The sequence below is a fragment of the Bos indicus x Bos taurus genome, chromosome 16, assembly GCF_003369695.1.
Source record: "Bos indicus x Bos taurus breed Angus x Brahman F1 hybrid chromosome 16, Bos_hybrid_MaternalHap_v2.0, whole genome shotgun sequence".
Classification (NCBI taxonomy): domain Eukaryota; kingdom Metazoa; phylum Chordata; class Mammalia; order Artiodactyla; family Bovidae; genus Bos; species Bos indicus x Bos taurus.
The window spans coordinates 1,828,135-1,848,784 of NC_040091.1; the positions used below are offsets into that span (position 1 = coordinate 1,828,135).

General features: G+C 50.9%; 1 protein-coding gene and 1 long non-coding RNA gene across 20 annotated transcripts in view; one reads left to right on the forward strand and one right to left on the reverse strand.

The window, feature by feature from the left end:
• Positions 1–20,650, reverse strand: part of PLEKHA6 (pleckstrin homology domain containing A6) — a 138,305-nt gene that overhangs the window by 40,793 nt on the left and 76,862 nt on the right. For 17 of the 19 annotated variants that reach the window (XR_003514834.1, XM_027564208.1, XM_027564218.1 and 14 more), the window contains 2 exons: positions 3,330–3,410; positions 2,494–2,608 (listed from right to left, as the gene is read on the reverse strand). Coding sequence is in view for 18 of the 19 variants with exons in the window: in XM_027564208.1 (XP_027420009.1) it covers positions 2,494–2,608; positions 3,330–3,410 (196 nt within the window). In the remaining variant the exon portion in view is untranslated. Of the gene's footprint in view, positions 1–2,493; positions 2,609–3,329; positions 3,411–5,734; positions 5,862–16,592; positions 16,849–20,650 lie in introns of those variants that run through there. The other 2 variants (XM_027564221.1, XM_027564215.1) reach the window with 2 other exon arrangements.
• On the forward strand, positions 6,291–8,759 carry LOC113906295. The gene is made up of 3 exons (XR_003514837.1): positions 6,291–6,969; positions 7,169–7,301; positions 8,271–8,759. It is a non-coding gene; the product is annotated as an uncharacterized LOC113906295 (long non-coding RNA).

A 20,650-nucleotide genomic window follows, 5' to 3' on the forward strand; every position in this document is an offset into this window, starting at 1 on the left:
GCATCCCCTCCTCTCCGCACTCCTCACAACTCTCCATACGGGGCTGGCGACTTTATCTTCTGAATGGTTTTCAAGCCCACCCTTTCCCCTCAAATGCCGCTGCTGCTGTTGCCTTGTGGCTTGTCATCTCTTCTTGCTAGCTACCCTCTGCAATGAACTACACTTTTATTAATTACCCTACTCTTTTGCTTAAAACTTCTCACTTGCTCCATCATTTAGAAGAGAATTCCAGTCCTCAGCACAGCATGCAGGGACAGGTCTGCAAGACCTGGCTGGGCCGTCGCCCACTCTCAGCAACTCCACCACACAGTCACTGCCACTGGTCACGCCAGACTCCGAGTGGGTCTCTCCCACCCCGTGAGGCCTTTCCTGGAAGGCCCCGCTGCCGTTACCCGTCCTTGAGAGCCTAGCTCAGCACCCCAAGCCCACAGAACCTCCCTGCTCTCCCAGGGTGGCGCTGCTCCCTCTTCTTGGGCATTCTCACAGTCTAGACCCTGTCACACTGCAACAGGACCGTGGGCTCCCCATCTCCCTCACTAGACTGTGAGCTCTCTGTACAGAGAGATTTCTGTTCGTCATCATCACCAGAGCCTAGCAAGGTGTCCAGCTATCAACAAGCACTTAGCAAACACTTGTAGGAGGAAGGAAAGAAGAAACTGGGGTTTATCATAAAGTCAAACTGGGAAGTGAAATTATTTTCTCTGCTTTACTTGTAAAGACTCACACACAGTGGCAGAGATTAGCTATCTGAAGAAGTTATTCATCACCCTCAAAATATGAAAATCCTTAAGTCTCTCCCTTTTCTCTCAGTCCGACATCTGGCATAGTTTCACGGGCTCTCTGCAGCCTAAAAGCTGCTCCCAGAAGCAGCCACTTCAGCCGTTCCCCTGCCAACCCCTCAGGAATAACCCGGCCTTCTTATCTCTCTGCCACTGCTTCCCAGCAACCCTCAACCTCCAGTCAACACAACTGTCTGCCAGGCCATAGTACTGCTGGAGGAGACGCACACCCACCCGTGAGTCAGAGCCACAGACTCCCTCTACGACCTCAGGTGACCCTTCAATATTATCAGGCATTATTCCAAATGTCCCTTGCTGGCCGCTGATCCTTGGATTTATTCTGAAGCCCTGCCCCCGATGCCCCTCTACCTACCCCACTCTTAGCAGAAAACTCTACCTCCTACTTTCCCGCAAAAACTGAAAACATCTGGCGGGGATGTCTTTAACCTCCTAGCCCCACCCCCATGCTTGACACACCTTTCTATGCAGCCTCAGGAAGAGGGCCCCTCCTCTAACCTGGCTAAATCCACCTCTGCACCTGGCTCCTGGCTCTACAGAAACACGACACGTCGGCTATGCCCTTTCTCCTGAAACAGCCTCCTGGGCCGTTTCCCTCCTGCCCTTAACATCGTGAAACAAAACAAAATAAAGAAAACCTCCCTCCATCTTGCATATCTCATAGCTGCCGCCCTCTGCCCCTCATTTCTCTTCATAGTTAAGTTACTTTAGAAATATTTTTTTGAAATACTTCAACCATTTCAGCAAAGTGGGGCCTAAATCACCACTATATGCTGTCTTCTTTCCTAATAAAATCTGACAAATAAGCTGAAACTCCCTGTGAGCCCCCTCCCTGACCTCACCACCTTTTCTTCCTCCATGGATATATGTTTGTACTGCAAGCTTATCTATAAAAATGCTGAATTATTTCCATGCTTTTGCAATTTACGTAAATGACACTATAGTTTTCATACTTTCCAACTTGACATGTTTTTAAGATTTATCCTTGTGATACACCCAGCTCCAGTCCCTGGACTAGAGGGCTGTGCCACCACTGACGGTCTCGTTTCTAGCAAGAGCAGCCTCTACCCCTCAGCGCCCCGCGCCCGTCCTCCCATCTCCTCGTAAGCCCTCTCCGCTTGTGTCTGTCTTCTGCTCTCCTCACACCACTGCGACTACTCTTGTCAGAGCCCCCAGCTACCACAGTGTTTAAACCCCACGGACACTCCCAGCCCTCCTCTAACCAGACCTCTCTGCGACATTCTCCTCTGGTTGCTCCTTTCTCCTGACACTCCCTTCCTCCCCCGTTTCTGAGCACCCAGTTGCCAGGCCCTTCATTAGCTATTCTCCTGCTGCCCCCCTAGGTCGGTGGTTCTCAGTGAGGGTGGGACAGTTTTGTCCCCCAGGGGACATCTAACAATGTCGAGAGACATGTGGTTGTCGCGGGATGGGTGATGGGCATCTTGGGCGGAGGCCAGAGACGCTGCTGAGCACCCTATCGTGAAAGGGTGGCCGCACACGGCAAAGAGGGACCCAGACCCAGTGCTGGCGGTGCTGAGGCTGAGACCCCCGGGCTAGAGGTGGGCCTTCCGTATGGTTCTGGTCTGAGCCCTCTTCCCTTCCGGCTCCCCACTCCCTGCATCCCATCACCTGCTCTTTGCAACCTGCAGGAGCAAGCAAGCAGCCTGATACATTTCCAAGGATCGGCTAGGCTTACCCGGACGCCGGGCCGCTCTGGAGGGACCTCAGACACCATGCTGTGGTTGGTTAGGTCACGGTCGGTGGCGGCTGAGCGTTTCCCACCTGCTTTATTGGACATGTCCAAAGCTGATCTGATTGCAAGTTGACCAGAAAAGAAGAAAGAGGCCAGTGAGAACCAGGAAACAACGGTGCTGCCCGCCCCTTCCCCACCGTGCCGTTCACCGTTCCAGTGTTCAGCACAAGTGAGGGCCCCCAGCACCCCCAAGGGGGCCTCAGCTGCCCCCACTGCGCTTCCGAGACCATCCACCAGGGGCTCTGCACATTCTCCTCTTCCTTTCCTGAAAAGTTACCTTAAAAACCTAGGCCCTGGGACTCTGGGACTTCCTCTCCTTCTAATTTAAAAGACATGGTGGACATGAGAGACATTTAATTATCTTTTTTTAAATGAGAGACATTTAAAATGAGATGGTGGATTTAAAAGACATGGTGGAAATGAGAGACATTTAATTATCTTTTTTTTCTTTCATTGACCGAGCCAAGGTTCTCGTGGTCACAGCAGACGCTCACTAGCCCCTCAGAGGCCCAGGTGAACGACATGCCAGCCTCAGACCTGTTTCACTCCTTGAGCTCAGCCCATGGGATGCATCAGCCTAGGCCCAACAAGATTCCAGGAAAGAGGGTAAGGGTGTCAAGCCAGATGGGCCTCAGAAGTTTCCAGCCCTCAGAACTGAGGTGAGTGACCCTAAAGTCCTCTGCTCCGCTTTCTGCCCCCCATTCCCTCTGCTTCCCAGCTGCACAGATCATGGTGGTCAAGGATGCAAAGGCCAAATAGTGGGCAGGGAGTAAACATACATTTTCAAGTCAAACTTTTTGTTTTCCTCTGGAACCTGGCCAGTCAGTGGGTGTAGAAATGTGTTCCGTCTTTCATTATGGCTGTAGAGGCAAGAGAGAGAAAAAAGCCGTGGTCAAGGCGAAGAAGGCAGACACACGGGCCCGAGGGTGGACGGGCCCGGGCAGAGACGGGCATGGGGACCTCCAGGAGCTTGTCACTCTGCCCTCCAGCACGACTGAAAGCAACAAGCGAGGGCCGGGCTGCAGAAGCGGCAGCAGGTCCGTCAGGAGGGGAAGCGGTCTTTCCGACAGTGTTAACGACTCACTAGAGATAGGCAATGGCACCCCACTCCAGTACTTTTGCCTGGAAAATCCCATGGACAGAGGAGCCTGGTGGGCTGCAGTCCATGGGGTTGCTAGAGTCGGACATGACTGAGCGACTTCACTTTCACTTTTCACTTTCATGCATTGGAGAAGGAAATGGCAACCCACTCCAGTGTTCTCGCCTGGAGAATCCCAGGGACGGGGCAGCCTGGTGGGCTGCTGTCTATGGGGTTGCACAGAGTCGGACACGACTGAAGCGACTTAGCAGCTGCAGCAGCAGAGATCCCTAGGCTGGAAAGAAGCCCACTTAACCCTTTCGGTGGCCATTCTGGGCATGTCTGTTGTGGGTGGGGAGGGGTCCAATGGTCAAGACTTGGCGTTTGGCGGGCACCCTCAGCAAGACAACTCCGGCCAGGGCTCTGCATAAAACTGCTCACTCATCATTTGCTGAAAGAATTCTCTTGTGACCTTGGACCTCTTCCTCCCCTGTTCTACCTCTTTCTTCAAATGAAATAAGAGATCCAGGGCTTCCTTCTTGAGCTCGGGCTGGGCCCCACTCACTCCAAGTCCAGGACCTCCCTGGCAAGGGAGTAGCTGACGCAGCCAAGCCCTTGGGCCAGTCCAGCACTGGAGGTGACCGCTGGCTCAGCAGTCACGTCTGACTAATGGATACTGTGGCAGGGGAGTGGCTGCTGTGAAGACGGCCCTCGGGAAGCAGAGGGAAACCTGGACCAGGGGTGGGGTCTGTGCAGAGGCAGGTGGGGCTGTATCGTGGAGGCCCTGCTGGGGCTCTTCTGGCTGACTGTCAGGAAAGTTCCCTGGGGGCTCCGCAGAGAGACAGGGGAGGAAGGGCAGCAGATAGAACTTAGGGAGGGGCTGGTGCAGAGGGTCTAAGCCATGAGTAGTGGTCATTTGAGGTGGACTCTGCAAGCCAAGGACCACCTGGCAAGAAAACGGTAGGAGATTCAAGCCTGCAGCCAGTGGGGGTGCTGGGAGAATTTTAAGGTCTTCTTTTCCCACCCCTCTTGAGAGAGACTGTGAGAGCCCAGACATGCCCAGTCCACCCCCAGAAGCTAGTGTCTGCACAGAGCCCGCGGAGGCTGCACTGGGGCTTGGCACGTGGCAGGTCAGCTAGCAGGGGGAAGAGACCTCAGGACATCACTTTAGTTGCATGAGAGAAGTAAAGTAACCTTTCGGAGAGCTGCTTTCCATAGTCTGGGACACTTCCCAGCCGAACTTTTTGCTGAAGTTAGACGTAATATCAGCGGGTGTTTTTTTCAGCTTCCAAACCAGTCATGTTCAGATCAAATCCAAAGACACGTGGTAGATAGAAGCCCAGTGGGCAGTGGCTACAGCCTATGTGGAAATCTGGGTTTTGCAGCCTGGGCTTACCAGACGGGACCCTAAGTCTGGCCAGTGTCTAGTTAGCCTGGGTTCTAACTCTATCACATTGATAACTCACTTTCTGTTTCTCAAACTGTATTCCTCCCTTTGTCCCAGGTTTATAAGGATACTCTCCTCAACAGGGGGTCTCGGCAAGGGAGAGCAGTTGTTTCTGGTCACCCACATGCCTGGCTCTGCCCTGTGGAGGGGGTGGGGGGCAGGCAGGCTGCAATAGCTAAGATCCTTGAGGCACCAAGGTCTCTGCTGTTTTCCAGCTCAGATCACCTACCCCCGACACTCTCCCCCAAATCATCGCCTTTGGCCCAGTCTGCTGTACACATTCCCTGTGATAACTCTGCTGGAATCTTTCCTGCAGGCACTGGTACAGATGAACAGACGGAAAGACACACACACACGCCCCGAAGCCACACAGAGTTTGCTGTCAGCCGGCACAAGTCTTTCAAAGGACACTGAATTCTTCCTGCCCTAGAGTCTCCTACCCAGCAACCCCGACAGATGACGTCCTCACCCCACCCAGGCGCTACCAATTTCAAAACAGCGTCCCCTTCACAAGCACTGCAATGCAGCAACCACTGACCTAACTACTCTGATCTCCAGGTCACACGGGGCGGGCCCCTCACTGTGACGCCCCCAGAGCCAGTGACCCGCCAACTCAGCTCTCACTTCACCTGGCTCACAGTCCGCTGCAGAAACCCTACCTGACCCGTCGATCGGCTCGAAACTTCAGCATCTTGTTGGCAGCTCTGGCCCCTGTGCGGCAGCCTCAGAGGACCCGGCAGCCAGCCTGCTCGTAGCATCCCTCTGAGAAGTGAGTCCTCCGGTCCTGCTCGCAGTGCCGGCCGGGCTCCAGCGTGTGGTGGCAGCGGGCACTGCTGGTTCCCTCCTCCGGCTCCGGCACCGGGGAGGGGGAGGGCCTCTCTCTGGGTGGCAGGGGTGCCCGGGTGCCCTAGGGGGGCCTGTGGCTTCCCAGCATTCAGTCGGAATGTTGCTGGGCAGAGCGCCGGGGGCAGGATGAGTGAGTGGGGGATGATAGGCTCAGTTCAGGTCCCCAAGGAGAAACAGCGAACGCGGAGAGATGGAGCAGGCACACAGCGCAGGTGTACCACTCCTAGGCAGTCTGACCTCGTGGCGCTAAGGACACGGAGTCGCTGGGAGGGTGGAGGAGTCCGGGGCTGCATCCCCATCTGCATGGCAGAAACCCACGCCAGCCCTCCCTGCCGCCCCACCTCTTGGCCCACAACACAGGCCCTCGGGTGAAATCCACTCGCTTCAGAGAGACCCTTCTGAGCCCGTGGGCACAAGGTTAAATGAAGCTCTGGATTCACGTGTGGCTGTTGTGCCATGCTGATGCTGGAAGCGGAGACTGACGGGGTCTCCTCTCTCTGCTCTCAGCCTGCCCAGCCTTCTTCTGTGCAGACAGGAGCGCAGTGGACGAGGCTTCGCGGCGTCCCCCTACACGACCCCTCCAGACACCGCCCCAGGCTGTCGCCCAGGTCACTCACCCTCCACATGGGGTGGCCCAGCAGATGAGCAAGTGAAGCGCGTGGGTGTGGGTGTCGTGGAGCCAGGGCCAGTGGTGGGGATTTACTTCTTTGCTCGGGTGAACTAGGAGAACAGCTTCTTCCCAAATCTTAGGAGGAAGAGGGTAGCAAATGGGGCTCAGAGTGGGGGTCATCATGTGTTAATTTTTGTAAATCTGCCCAGATGCAATGTGATAAATGCCAGCTGGAGACTGTCAGATCTGCTTGGGGCAAGGAGGTTTGCATCGTCGTTAGCTACTCCAAACTCTCCAGAGATTGAAGATGGTCACATCTCTTCTTTTCCTGATGTCCTCCATGTCTTAAAGTGCAAGGGCCCTCCATGCAAGGGGCTTCTGATGGTCATCTCTTCCAAGCCCCTGCCACCAGGCAAGCCTGCTCTGCAATCAGTCTCGGTGAGTGTCTTGGCTGTTTGTGAAGGGTTTCAGTAAAGGATGCTCCAGACCTACCATTATCTTACACTGCCGAGATGTTTTTGGTTTTTTTGGAGATGTTCTTTTTTGATATCAAATTTTAGTTTCTCTAGCTTTGGATATTGTTCCATTTTTATCTTCAGATGACAGAATCCTTTCTGACCTATGTGGTTCCTTTCAGCAGCACCAGGCATTCTGTTGACATCATAGTCTGTTGTTACAGCAATTTTGTGACGCCAACAGACACGGAAAGGGAGGAGCTAATCTAATTGTTTGGTTTGAAGACAGAACCCAGTCAGAGAACAATGCAATCAGTAAGTAGAAAAGACATTATTTAACCCATGATGAGACAAGCTGGTCGGGTATAGCTGGGGCTGATATTTAAGCAACTAATCCTAAATCCAAAAGGTCAATATATTCAGCCATTTAGTGGTACTTCTGCAAATGCTTTATCCTGATGACAAATGGCTTCACTTTGCAAATCCACCTCTCCCTATCCCTAATCCAGTTCCTGGAGCCCTGCTGTGGTCATGGCGAGCTGGGCCCTCTCCCAGTTCCTGCTTGGGATCTCTGCCTGTGCACAGTAGGTCCCAATAAATATTTGTTGAATGAATAAGTGAATGAATGAATGAACAAAAGAAACTCCCTATGCTCTGATTTAATTTTTAGCCAGCTGCATTTGGAGTTTGACATTGTATTACCAAGGGCTTCCTTATCTTTGCTCTCTCAAAATTAATTACTTCCTCTCTATGAGAACAGCTCCGTTTCTGCCCCCTCACCCCCTTCACTCAGCTTCCCTGCCTGGCTCCCCCTTGACTATACAGCTTGGCTTTGATCCATCTTCATTAGGAGGGGAAGAAAATTAAGCTCCTGTGCACAGGAGGAGGTGTTGAGGTGCACTGAGAAATGAGATTTCTCCCACTAGAAGGCAAAAATGTCCCTTTTCCCTTCAAGTTGAGCTCAGGGGCCTCCCACAGCCTTTGCTTAACTTTGCAAGTTAAATGACTTCTCCTGCCTGGTGGAGATAGCGCAGGCAGAGGGACAGAGGCCCAAGGGTTTCCCCTGTCTGTTGAGAGCTCTGCAATCCTCAGGATTACATGAGCACACAGAATACCTGACTGGAGTTTTTCTTTTTCCTTTGCTACTAAACTACACAGATGACAGGTTTCCATTAGGTTAGACACCAGGAGGAACTTACCAAGTACTGGACATTATTAAAAAAGGGAAAGAGAGACAGGTGATCAGGTTTTTTTTTTTTTTCTCTCCTCTTCCCTTTCTTTTAGGACATCAAAGGCCTCCATTTCTCAAGGACAAATGGTTATGAATCTACCTCCAAATGTACTGCTCAAATTCCTCTCAAGGGAAGGGGGGACTCTCAAGCAGTAAAGGGGGCAGGAGCATCCCTAAACTCCTGAGTTGCCCACTAGGTGGTCCCCTCACCCACTGTACCTACAAAGGTGGCCCCAGTGGCCATCAGTGAAGAGAGAACTGGAATGACTGACCTTTCAGTCCAAGGCCCTACATGAGAGGGCCTTCTCTGGCAAATGAGGTCCTTTCTAGTTCTGTGAAATAATACCTAGAAACTTTCAAGATGTGAAATATTTTATATATAAAACACAATGGCTATATTTTCTGCTTAAAAACAAATCAAGATATATGCTAAGTACTAGAGCTAGAAAATGAAAACCAGTCTCGGGCTTAAGACGGCTGTGAACGTAGCAGGGGCTGGCATTCCAGAAGTGCCCAAACCAATAAACTACAAAGAAACGAGATAGAGCCTCTCCCTTTTCTAAGCACTGTCCCCTCATCTAGTTTGGGCTTTTCTACAGTTTAAGAGACACCCGCAGCCTCTAAGTGCTGGCGCTGGTACAGCATCGCTACCGAGGTAACCGTGCGCTGACCAACCTCCAAACTACTCCCTAAGAATCCGCGTCGACCTGGAACGATACCCGGCACCGTGCAGTCAGAAGCAGCAAAAGCAACCCGGATGCTCAGGACCCTTTGCAGACAGGCATGTTCACACACGTGTACACACACCTGCACACACACACACACACTCAGAATGGACAGCTCCCATCGTGATAAATACTGAACAACGAGAGAGATACATTCAACTCCTTCCACCTTGGGCTCCTCTTGGTTATTTGCAAAACACCAAGCTGCTGCAACCCCAGAGCTCCCGAGAATGCGTGCCAGCCAGGTTTTTCCATCCCAACAAAGCTCTGGCTTTTGGCCTTGCAGCTCATTAGATGGAGAGAGGACTGCGAGGTGAGCGGAGAGGAGGGCTGCCACAGCCCACCCCTCCCACTTCCTTCTTCCCCCAGCTCGCAAATTCCAAGCTGAGGCTGTCCACACACAGGAAAATTTCTGCAGCCTGCAAAGGAAGCGAAGGTCGGGCTCCCGCTCTCCACCTCCCCTCTGGATGTCATCATCATTTCAAGGAGCTTTATGTGCTCCACTTTTCTGTCCCAATTAAAAACCAACTTGGTTCACGTTCCCAACAATCCTGATGTGCCTGATTCCTGAGGCTCCCCCCTCCCACCCACCCCCATCATTCCTAGGAAAAAATACACTTCCCTAGCCAAGTTCTCCCCACCCAAGCCCCACTGCTCTCCCGCCTACTGCAGCCATACAAAGAGGAGGCCGAAGGGGGTCAGGCCTGGCGGCACCTGTAGGTATACAAGGGGGAAAGGCACCTTCAAGAGACACTGGGTCTTTTCGAAATGCTGCCAACAGATCAAAACACCAGCCGTGCGGTCTCGGGGGACACAGCTGTCAGCCCTGTGCTTGCGCTTGCTCTCTGTCCTCCCCGCCTTTGCTCCAGCCTTCCTGCTGTGCACGGTCATTTCCAAAATGCCAAGATGACAGTGTCTTCCCCAAGTAAGCTCGAAACATAAAAAAAGCTGGCTACGGGGCTGCAGGAAGTAGCGAGGACGGAAGACCCAGGCTTGGTCTCTCCCACTTAACTCTGCCTATCCTCACAGCCCCATCACTGCCCCAGAGTCAGAACACCTTTCCTCCCCTGTCGTAATCAGACATGGAGCACTGGGGCAGTTTTAGCCTCAGCTTGGCCCCGAGCTCAGGTAGCAAGCAGAAAAGCTGGCTCAGTAGCCAAGGGATGGAAGTCACAAATCAGGGCTCCAGATCCAGGCTTCCTCCCTGCCATCCTATGTGGATGTCCTTCCCTAGTCTCTCCTGGGCCTGGACATTCCTTTTATTTTAAGAATAGGAGGTAGGAAAGCCTACAACTGCAGGTAAGGGTAGGAGAGCCTTGTGTGCTCTCGAGTCAGGGTAATGCTTCACTGTGTGTATGTGAGCACACGTAGGCCTGTCTCCCTTGAAGGAGGAAATGCCAGCCCGCTCCAGTATTCTGGCTGAGATAATGCCCCGGTCAGAGGAGCCTGGTGGGCTACAGTCCACGGGGTCACAAAGAATCAGACCCGACTGAGCACACAGCACTTTACTGTGTGTACGTGAGTGCGTGCGTGTGTGTCTCAGTGGGTGTGTGTGTGTCTGGCAGAGGGGGGTACTCAGGGTAAATTCATGGGGAATCTTCATGCTGATCTTCTGTCTCAACTTGCATTATCTTATCTTCAAACTGATTATTTTACTTTACGGACCTTCATTTGTCTTCTGAAAAATAAACGGGGTGGATATTCAGCATAACCATGCCATTTATTAAAATACTGAGACTCTTCCATACTAGTTGGTAAAGGGGCTACTCTTCCAATAAGGAAGAATCTCAGTACTTTCATATCTGGCCCTCCCCTCCTCTGTGTGATCCAGAAATATCTTAGGGCCCTCCAGGATGCCAGGCCTGTGTCCTTTCTGGTTGATAAATTATTAAATGTCATTCCTGGGATGACTCTTCCTTCACTGTCTGAACACTGACAGCCCTTTCAGGTGTTAAAATGATTCTGGTCTCAGAAGTTGTCTCAGCACAACACTGTAAAGCAGTTATCCTTCAATTAAAAAAATCCTATGATAAACCATAATAGAAAACAATATTTTAAAAAAAAAGAATGTGTGCATAACCAAATCATGCTGCTGCATAACAGGAATGAACAGCATTACAAATCAACTATCCTTCAATAAAAATAAATTTAAAAAATAACAAAACAGAAGACTAAAATAAAAAAGAAGCTGTCTCAAGCAGGTTGGGAGGCGTTCTGCCTCCGCACACCGTGACCCAACTTGGAGAGCCGGGGCAGCCCGGCCTCCGCACACCGTGACCCAACTTGGAGAGCCGGGGCAGCCTGGCTCCCGGCTCCTCATACTCCTTGTCCCTGAGCTTCTGGCCGTCCCGCTGAGGGGAGAAGAAGAGAAGGCGAACAAGGGGGGCACGCTTTCCCTCTCTCAACCTCCCCTGGGGGCCCCGCCAAGCCAGACAGAACAGAGGAGAAGGGCTCCAGTCCCCTCCCCTCAGCCTCTAAGCTGCTTCCCCGACGGTCAGCAACGGGGAAGAGGCCCCAGAGGAACGAGCAGGGCAGGAACTAATTACCTCCCCTCGCCCAACAAAGCTGAGCCCTGCTCTCCAGACACTGAGGCAGCCCAGCTGTCCGCTTCCAGGCCTCCCCCTTCCTAGCTCGGCAGCTTCGGTCCTGGCGTCCCGCAGACAGCAGTCACCCCACCCACCCCGAGGGAAGGAACAGTACCGAGTGAGTGTTTGGAGAGTAACACAGCTGGGCTGGCCCCTCCTTCCACACCCTGAAAAGCTACACATGCCTTCTTGGTTCCCAGCCCAGCAATCTGCAAGGGTCAAGCTGTTTCGTGCCTCAGTTTCCTCATTTTAAGAATGAAACAGTAGTAATGAGTGGTGGCCTGTTTAGTGCTCCACTGTGCTGTGCTTAAATATCCTACTAGACTAGACAGCAGAGGAATAAAGCTGATGATGCTCTGAAGGGGTGAACACAGGAAAACATTAAACTCACATGGTCTCTGGTCCTTGGCCTGGGAGCAGGGCAGGGCCCACGCAAGTCAGGGGAGCTGAGATTCATTGCCTCGGCTATAGTAACAAGGGGCTTCCCTTGTGGCTCAGCTGCTAAAGAATCCACCTGCAGTGCGGGAGACCTGGGTTCGATCCCTGGGTTGGGAAGATCCCCTGGAGCAGGGAAAGGCTACCCACTCCAGTATTCTGGCCTGCAGAATTCCATGGACTGTATAGAGTCAGACACGACTGAGCGACTTTCTTTCACTCACTCACTCACAGTAACAAGAGATACAAGACAAAGTTCACATCTCCTTGGTTGCCCCCAGTCCCCACCGCGTCTCCAGCCTGAGCTCCTCACTCTAGAAGAGAAGAGGGAGAGAGGCTTGTGAATCAGGAGGACTCCGGCTCCACAGGGCCTGCTGCAAGAAGGCAGCGATGAAGGTCACACACCCCCCCCACTGTGAACCCCTGAAGGCCACAGGTGACGTGTGTGGCGTGGGGTGGGACGTGCCCAAAAACGTGCGTCCCACAACACCTGCCTAGTGCAGAGGAGTGCAGGGGCAGCCACACACAAACCGCTCACAGCCTGGGCCTTCTTTGTCCCTGTGCCCTGGCCGGCACCTCACACCCGGGAAGTGGACGGCTGTTTGGTGGGGTGGCTGAGATTTGTCTGATGCGGTGGCTGCGATCTGTCTGGCCGGATCTGTGGCCAGCGGTCTGCCCATGGCAGGCGGATGGGGCGTGCTGCTCTGCTCCCGGAGGCTGAACTGGGAGTGAGGCAGGGGAGCTCAGCCATGAAGCCTCTCCCCAGGGGATCTGACGGGCGGGCTCTATCTGCTCTGGGGCCTCTCCCTTCTCCCTTCCGACTGGCCAGCCAGGCTCTGCTAAGAGTCTACTGAGCAGAGCTTTGTCTGGTGGAGAAGAGAGCGGTGAATCAATGGGCGCAGGAGGGCAGGGCCAAGGCATCTGCTCTGGGAGGAAGGAGGTCCCCACCTCACAGGGCTGCACGTGGTGCAGATGCAAAGGCAGGTGGGCCGGGAGCAAAGCCCCAGTGTGAGCACCGCCCCTCACTCGCCGGCTGCGAGGGCTCGGCTGCTTGGTTCTCCTGACCTGGAACAGCAGGGACACAGATGGATTGTGGGAAACTCTGAACACCTCCTCCTGATGGGAGCGAGGAGTCTGGAACTTCCCATGGACGCAGGGAGCTGGCTCAGGGCTTGGAAGACAGAGGGCTCTCCCAGATTGCTGTCTGCTGCAGAAAAGATACAAGAGGAGCTTGGGGACAAGGGCCACCAGAGGAAGCAGCCGGCACGCAATGGCTGTGCCTGGAGAGAGTCACTGCTGTCTCCATCTCTGTGTGCTGAGAAAAATCACCGTGAGCTCCCCTGACAGCCCAGAAAGAGAAAGTGAGACCTGGAAGGGAAAGAACTTAGAGAACTTTTGGAGACACTTGTCACTTAAAGAATGGTGGGCGCGTGACTGTAGCTGACCAGTACTGACATCTCAACTTTTCTGGGTCTGTTTCCTCGTCTGGAACATGGAGTGATACCGAATTGGTCAGAGAATTAAAGTGAAAGTGCTAGTCGTTCAGTCGTGTCGTTCAGTCGTGTCCGACTCTTTGCGACCCCATGGACTATAGTCTACCAGGCTCTTCTGTCCATGGGATGCTCTAGGCAAGAGTACTGGAGTGGGTAGCCATTCCCTTCTCCAGGGATCAAACCCAGGTCTCCTGCATTGCCAGCAGATTCTTTACCACCTGAACCACTTGGGAAGCCCTCGGAAGATTAAACAAGAACACATATTTAAAGCACCCAGGAGAACGCTTGGCACGTAACAGTTGCTCAGTCAGTGACTGATGTTATAAACATTAATAAAATAAAAGAATAAAATAAAACAAAGAGCACTATCCCATCCATTTTAGTAGCCACTAGTCAACATGCAGCTTTTTACATTCTCACTAATTAAAATTAAATAAAATTAAAATTTCAGTTCCTCAGTCATGCTAGCCACAATCTGCTGGGGCTTGAGAGCCACCACAGCTAGAGGCCACCAAATTGGACAGGAAGGTTATAGCATGTTCTACCCCGGTGGATATTCTGTTGGACAGCACTGGGCTAGATGTTCTTTAAGCCATCTTCCAGTTCTAATAATTTTGGATTCTATAAAACACATAACTCCAAACCAGTCTGTCCTTCCACCAGCTGACATGGGTTTAGTGTCCTCAGGGAAATGCAAGTTCTCTTATAGCCCTAAGCTAAGGAAAAAAGAAAAAGGAAAAGGAAATCTGTTGCCAACAACAATAACAGAAATGTTAAACATCTAAAATCAAAGGATACATCTGAAAGTCCAATCAAAGTTAATGTAGGTATCTATCATTTTAAAATAGATGCACTAAGACTCCTCCAGGGTTTGAAAATATTGTTATTAACAGCCCTAATGGGCACAGGCCCTGGGAGAGGCAATTGAGAAAAGTTACAGAGAGGATCATGGAGGCTGGCAAAGGGAAGAGAGCAAGGAACGGGCCCTCCTTCCTACCCCCTCCTCCTTCTTGGGTTGGTCAGCTGCTGGTGAGGCTAGAGGGGGAAGAAGGGACAGCTGGCCTGCAGGGTCTGCCTGGTCCTGCCTCCACGGGGTGGGAGGCAGGGAAAGGAACTGCAGGGAAGACAGCAGGCTCAGGGTCTTCCTTCCCTTGCACCTCCCTGTCCCCACCCAGCCTGGAACCTGTGCTGATCCCAGGGGTACAGTCTGTTCTTAAACAAACAGCACCCAAAGCAGGTGCCAGAGTGTGCCCATTGATAACTGGCTTGGAGCCGGGAGGGGAGACGACCTCAGAGGAATGGGAGAGGTGTTCCCAGGCCTAGACCCTGCCTGGAGCCCAGACAAGGGACAGAGGAGCTTGGGAAGAAAAGGAAAGTGGATGGGAGAACCTGGGGAGGGACACTGCGGGCCCCTGCCCTGTCCCCCTGCCATGCAGTAGCCTTGAAGGAGGCCTCGGTGGGGATGCTGAGACAAGAAGACACATGTGCTTTGGAGAGGACAAAAGGGACGCTGGGCTTGGTCCTGGTCAGGACGGAAGCCAGTCTTGGTAAGGGACACCTGAGTGACGGGTGAGTGTGCCTGTGCCTTTTGGAGCACGTGAACACCATCCCGATGCTGCCCCTTGTGGCTGGCCTGGGAATAGTGCAGCTACGTAATTCGCAGGCCCCAGAGCCAAATAAAAGGCAGAGCTCCTTGCTCAAACATTATGAAGTTCAGGACGGTGACAGGAGAGCATCAAACCAAGTCCTTCTGAGGATGCAGGGCCACGGCACAAGCTGTGTGCCCACGAAGACCGCCCTGCCTGGGAACACCAATTGCTCTGTGGTGCTTCTCCTGGAAGTTTGAGGATGGAGGGCGGCTAGTCATCCTTGCGGCTAACTCTTAGCACAAGGCAGAACACCAGAAGGGGCAGCTCCTCTCCCAGTTCCTACTTTCCCCTCTTTCTTGGCTTACATGCCCGGAAACACGGCTGCTTTCGCTGCTGCCGCTGGGTCTGGTAGCTGGCACCGCCCCTTCTCGTGCCTGGTTTCTGTTTGCCTGTGGGCAGCTTAGCTGGAGGAAGCACCACAGCTGAAAGCCAGAGGGTTGGACTTGCCTTATCTTTCAAACCTGCCTTCAAGACCGGCACAGGGAACCCTCTGTTCCTACCCGACCGACCCCTCCAGGGCCGCCTACTATTACCATTATGTCATCGAACCTTTTTCCTCCCAAGAAAGAGGCAGGGGACAAAAGGGCTTCTGGCTACGATGGGGGTAAAGTCAACATTTCTGCTTTGGAGACAAATCAGGCTTTCATTTTTTGTGCATGCATGAGTACACACACACACACACACACACACACAACATCAGCTGAGACAAGTCCGTCTTAGCACTCCACCAACAAAGCAAAGAAACTTGTCCACATTCCCTGCACAAGTCTGACCCAACGTGAGAAGGTGCCTCGGTCAAAGAGCCCCAATATTTAGAAGGAATGAGGGTCCTGAGTTGGCAGTTTGGGGAAAGGGGACAACAGATACCTAAATCCAGAAGAATGGCTCTCTCTCTTCCTGGATTTCTGTTGCTCCCAAATGACAAACTTTGTCTTCTAATGAGTTGAGTCTCGCGCCAACTCTCTATTCCACGCCCCCTCCTTGCATCCTGCCTCCCACCTCTCCACACTTGACGTGAAGTAAAGGGAATAAAAGGCAGGGCACAGCTATGCCAGTCTCCTCTGGTTTAGCCCTTACTGCTTTCCTTCAGTGCTGGGCCCAGGAAATGGCTGTGAGGAGGCCGATGGCACTTCTGCCCAGAGCTCCCGAGTCCCCTGCTCTGGAGACAATGGCTCAGGGAGCGGGGGGAGCCGGGCTCCAGCTCTGCATGCAGAGGGGTACACAAAACCATTGTCTCTGCAGCAGGGCAGACAATGACTTGTATTTCTGGCATCTGTGCCAAGGGGTTCACCCCCTTGGACTAAGAGAACCCTGAAGATTTCCTTCTAATAAATAGGAGTGATACTGAAATCTGGCCCAACGCTGAGAATGTGCATCCAGTTGTAACAAAGCCCACTCCAGCTGATGGTATGGGAATACTGGAGCTCCCTTACTTGCTCCAGAGCCTCCCAGACAGACAGACAGCGAGACAGAGGACCACTCACTTACCAGCTCTTCTCTGCGATGCCCTCTGCTCTCTCTGACTCCTTTCACACTCAGGAATAGGGAAAAGGCTCTCCTTTAACACTCATCAGGCCCCTGGTGGGTAGCAATCATTAACAGCCACACATGCTGACTGGCTTTAACCCCTTCAGTGCTGGCTGCCTCCAGCTGGCTGATGGACAGCCCCGTCCCCTCTTCCCAGCTCCGAGAAAGCAGGAACTCCTGCCTTGATGCCATCCACCTGAGTAATGCCGCTGCCTCCCATGTGGAGAGCAGGAGCCCTCTAGTCCCACCCAGGCTGCCCTGCCTGATTGGAGCACACTGGCAACCTGAGGCGCTTGGTCCTGGCACAATGCCCAATTGGATGAGCCCACATTATGAAATATTTGCCTAGCAGGCCAATAGAGGAGCCAGGATCAGGGGGGAGGGGTGATATTTTTATTTATTCCTGGAGGAGAGAGAACAGACAAAGGTAGTCATAGCATGCCTAGCCCTGGGCCAGGAAACAGTGGGAAGGGGGCTTCAGGTCAGTGAAAGCGCCTCTAGCCTCCCTGTGCAGGTACAGGGCGGAATCCCGGAAGGCTTCTAGGCAATTTCAGCTCCTGGCTGTTTAGCTAGAGGGTTTCTTTGCCTTAATGATTCCCTGACTCACCCAGGAGTTTGGAGCTAGGAACTGTAACAGAAATGAAAAAGGAAAATAACTTGACAGGCAAAGGATTGCTTGTATCTACACAAACTGTGGGGCACAGGTAATCTATATTTCAGAGTTGCAGAAATCATTTTTGCATCTTTAGTGGATGCAAAAGAAAGGTGACCAGGAACGAGCAGAGAGAAATTACCTCCTTTTCCCTTTAAAAATAGGCAACTGATTTGGGAAAATCTAAATCCAGCATAAAAGTATCTACATGTAGGACGTATGCAAATCTATGCAGATATGTGCAAATGAGCAGCTCCAGGCTTTTCAGAGTAAGTCCTTGCCAGGATTTTTCTAGTTTGAGCAAGAAATCCGGCAGTCTCCAAACCCTATAACAGAGGATCTCACTGTATGCTGTAGCATAAGTGAGATATCAGTAGAGGGAGCATAGCATATAGGGCTCAATAAACATATTTATTGAACATTTACTACATATAAAGCCTTGAAGTAGTCTCGTAGGGTTTTTAAACCATAATCATAAACATGATAGGCTATGCTGGAGAACGTCAGCACCCTCTCTCTGCACGCCCACAGTTAATACCCCCTTTTCCTTTCTGGCCCCAGCGGGTGGTGCTGCTCCAGCTCGTACCAGCCTGGGTCCAGTGGCTGCATCTCCTCTCACCACCCCTTGTTCTTGTCTGTCAGCAGTCCAGTCACTGTGGCTCAAGACCCTGGCTTAAATCTACCAGGGGGCCCTTTCTTATCTCCTGGGCTGCCTTCCCAGCTGCCTGATGGCGGGTTGGCCCTGGTCTCTTAAAGGGGCTGCGAGCATTCCCAGCCTGCCGCGTCCACCCTCAGAAATACTCCCAGAAACCTGGTGCCGCACTGCCTGCAGAGTCAGGTTCACCATACCGCTCCCCGCTCACGTCCCTTAGAGCCACAGCTGGCTGCAGGACTGCCGGAGTGTGATCAGCTTAAACCGGCAAAGGACGCTGATGTTTGTGCCTTTGTTGTAAATGCTTAGCATTTCATGTAAAAGCCCTGCATCTCAGTATTTAAAGGTTCCCACTCTGTGAAACTGAGTTTTAAAGGGGGACAGGGGCTCAGGATATAAAGTCAACATAGAAAAATCAGTTCTATTTCTAGATACTAGTAGCAAACGGTGAAAAATTGAAATTTTAAAAATACTACATACAACAGGGTAAAAAATATGAAATATTTAGGAATAAATTTGACAACAGATGTGCAAGACCTATATACCAAAAACTCTAAACTACTACTGGGAAAAATTAAATCAAATCTAAATAAAAGGCAGATATACTGTTTGTATGAAAAAGGAAATTAAATATTGTTAGAATATCAATTCTCCACTAATTTTCCTATAGAGTCAATACAATCCCAATAGGTTATTTGTAAAAATTGATACAGGTACTCTGAAATTCATATAGAAATTAAAAGGACCTATAATAACCCCCAAAAGTTACAAAAAGAAGAATAAAGTTAGAAGTCTTAGATGATCTGACTTTAAGATTAGAATCTACAGTAGTCAAGACAATGTGGTATCTGCATAAAGATACACCTACAGATAAACTGAACAGAATAGAGTCTAGGGATAAACCCATTCAGATACGGTCAGTTGGTTTTCCATAGAAGTATAAGGATAATTCCGGAGAAGGCGATGGCACCCCACTCCAGTACTCTTGCCTGGAAAATCCCGTGGACGGAGGGGCTTGGTGGGCTGCAGTCCATGGGGTCGCTAAGAGTCGGACACAACTGAGCGACTTCACCTTTCACTTTAGTGCATTGGAGAAGGAAATGGCAACCCACTCCAGTGTTCTTGCCTGGAGAATCCCAGGGACGGGGGAGCCTGGTGGGCTGCCGTCTCTGGGGTCGCACAGAGTCGGACACGACTAAAGCGACTTAGCAGCAGTAGCAGCAGCAGCATAAGGACATTTCAATGGGGGAATGACAGTCTTTTCGGTACATGGTGCTAGAAAAACTAGAGGTCCATATACCAAAAGCAAAAACAAAATGCCTCGACTTTACCATTAAAAATTAACTTAAAATGGACCAAGGCCTAAAATGAAAAGCTTAAACTATAAGATTTCTAGAAGAAAACAGAGGAAAAAATCTTAAGTGGCTTTTGGCTTGGCAAATCTCTTAAATACGACATAAGATGCACCAGTTTTAAACAAAATATCAAGAAATCAAACTTCATTGAAACAAAAAGCTTTACTTTTCAAAACATGTTACAAAAATAAAAAGGTAAGCCATAAACTAGAGAAAATATTAGCAAAGCATGTGACATAAGGCTTTCATCTAGAATATATAAAGAACTCTTACACCTAAATATCAGGACAGCCAAGTGAAAGTGAAAGTCACTCAGTCTTGTCCCACTCTTCACAACCCCATGGGAATTCTCCAGGCCAGAATACTGGAGTGGGAAGCCTATCCCTTCTCCAGGGGATTTTCCTGACCCGGAAATCGAACCGGTCTCCTGCATTGCAGGTGGATTCCTTACCAGCTGAGCTACCAGGGAAGTCCATTAATGTGCAAAAGATTTAAACAGATCCTACACCAAAGAGGAAACGCTATGTCAAATAAAGTACAGGAAAACATGCTCAACATCATTAGTCATTAGGGAAAAGCAAATTGAATCCACAACGAGCTAACACTAATACACCCACCAGAACTGCTAAAATTAAGACTAATCATACCAAATGTTGACCAAAATGTAAATGAACTGAAAGTCATACCCTGCTGATAAGGCTGCAAATGGTACTTCCACTTTGTTTACCTTTTTAAGAAACTGCCAAACTTTTCCATGCAGTTTAACATACATGGATTCCTAGGTATTTGTCCAAAAGAAATGAAAATATATGTCCACACAAAGATTTGAACACAAATGTTCACAGAAGTTTGTTTGTAAGAGCCCCAAACTGCAAGAAACTCAAATGTCCATGAATAGGAGAATACATTATGTGTACCATCCATACAATGGAACATGACTCAACAATAAAAAGAAATGAATTACTGACATACATAACAACACAGATGCATCTGAAAATAATTGTGTTGAGAGAGAGAAGCTGAACTCCCTTCCCCCAAGTAAAAAATGTATACTTTATGATTCTATTATACAAAACCCTCACAAAGGTAAACTAATTTATAGTGGCAGAAAGCAAATCAGCAGTTATTATGGCGATGGGGTAGACAGAGGGATTTCAAAAAGGCAGGAAGAAACTTTGGGGAGTGATAGATACATTGTCTGAGAAGGCAATGGCACCCCACTCCAGGACTCTTGCCTGGAAAATCCCATGGACGGAGGAGCCTGGTAGGCTGCAGTCCATGGGGTTGCTAAGAGTGGGACATGACTGAAGCGACTTAGCAACAGCAGCAGCAGATACAGGTGTACTATCTTAATTGTAGC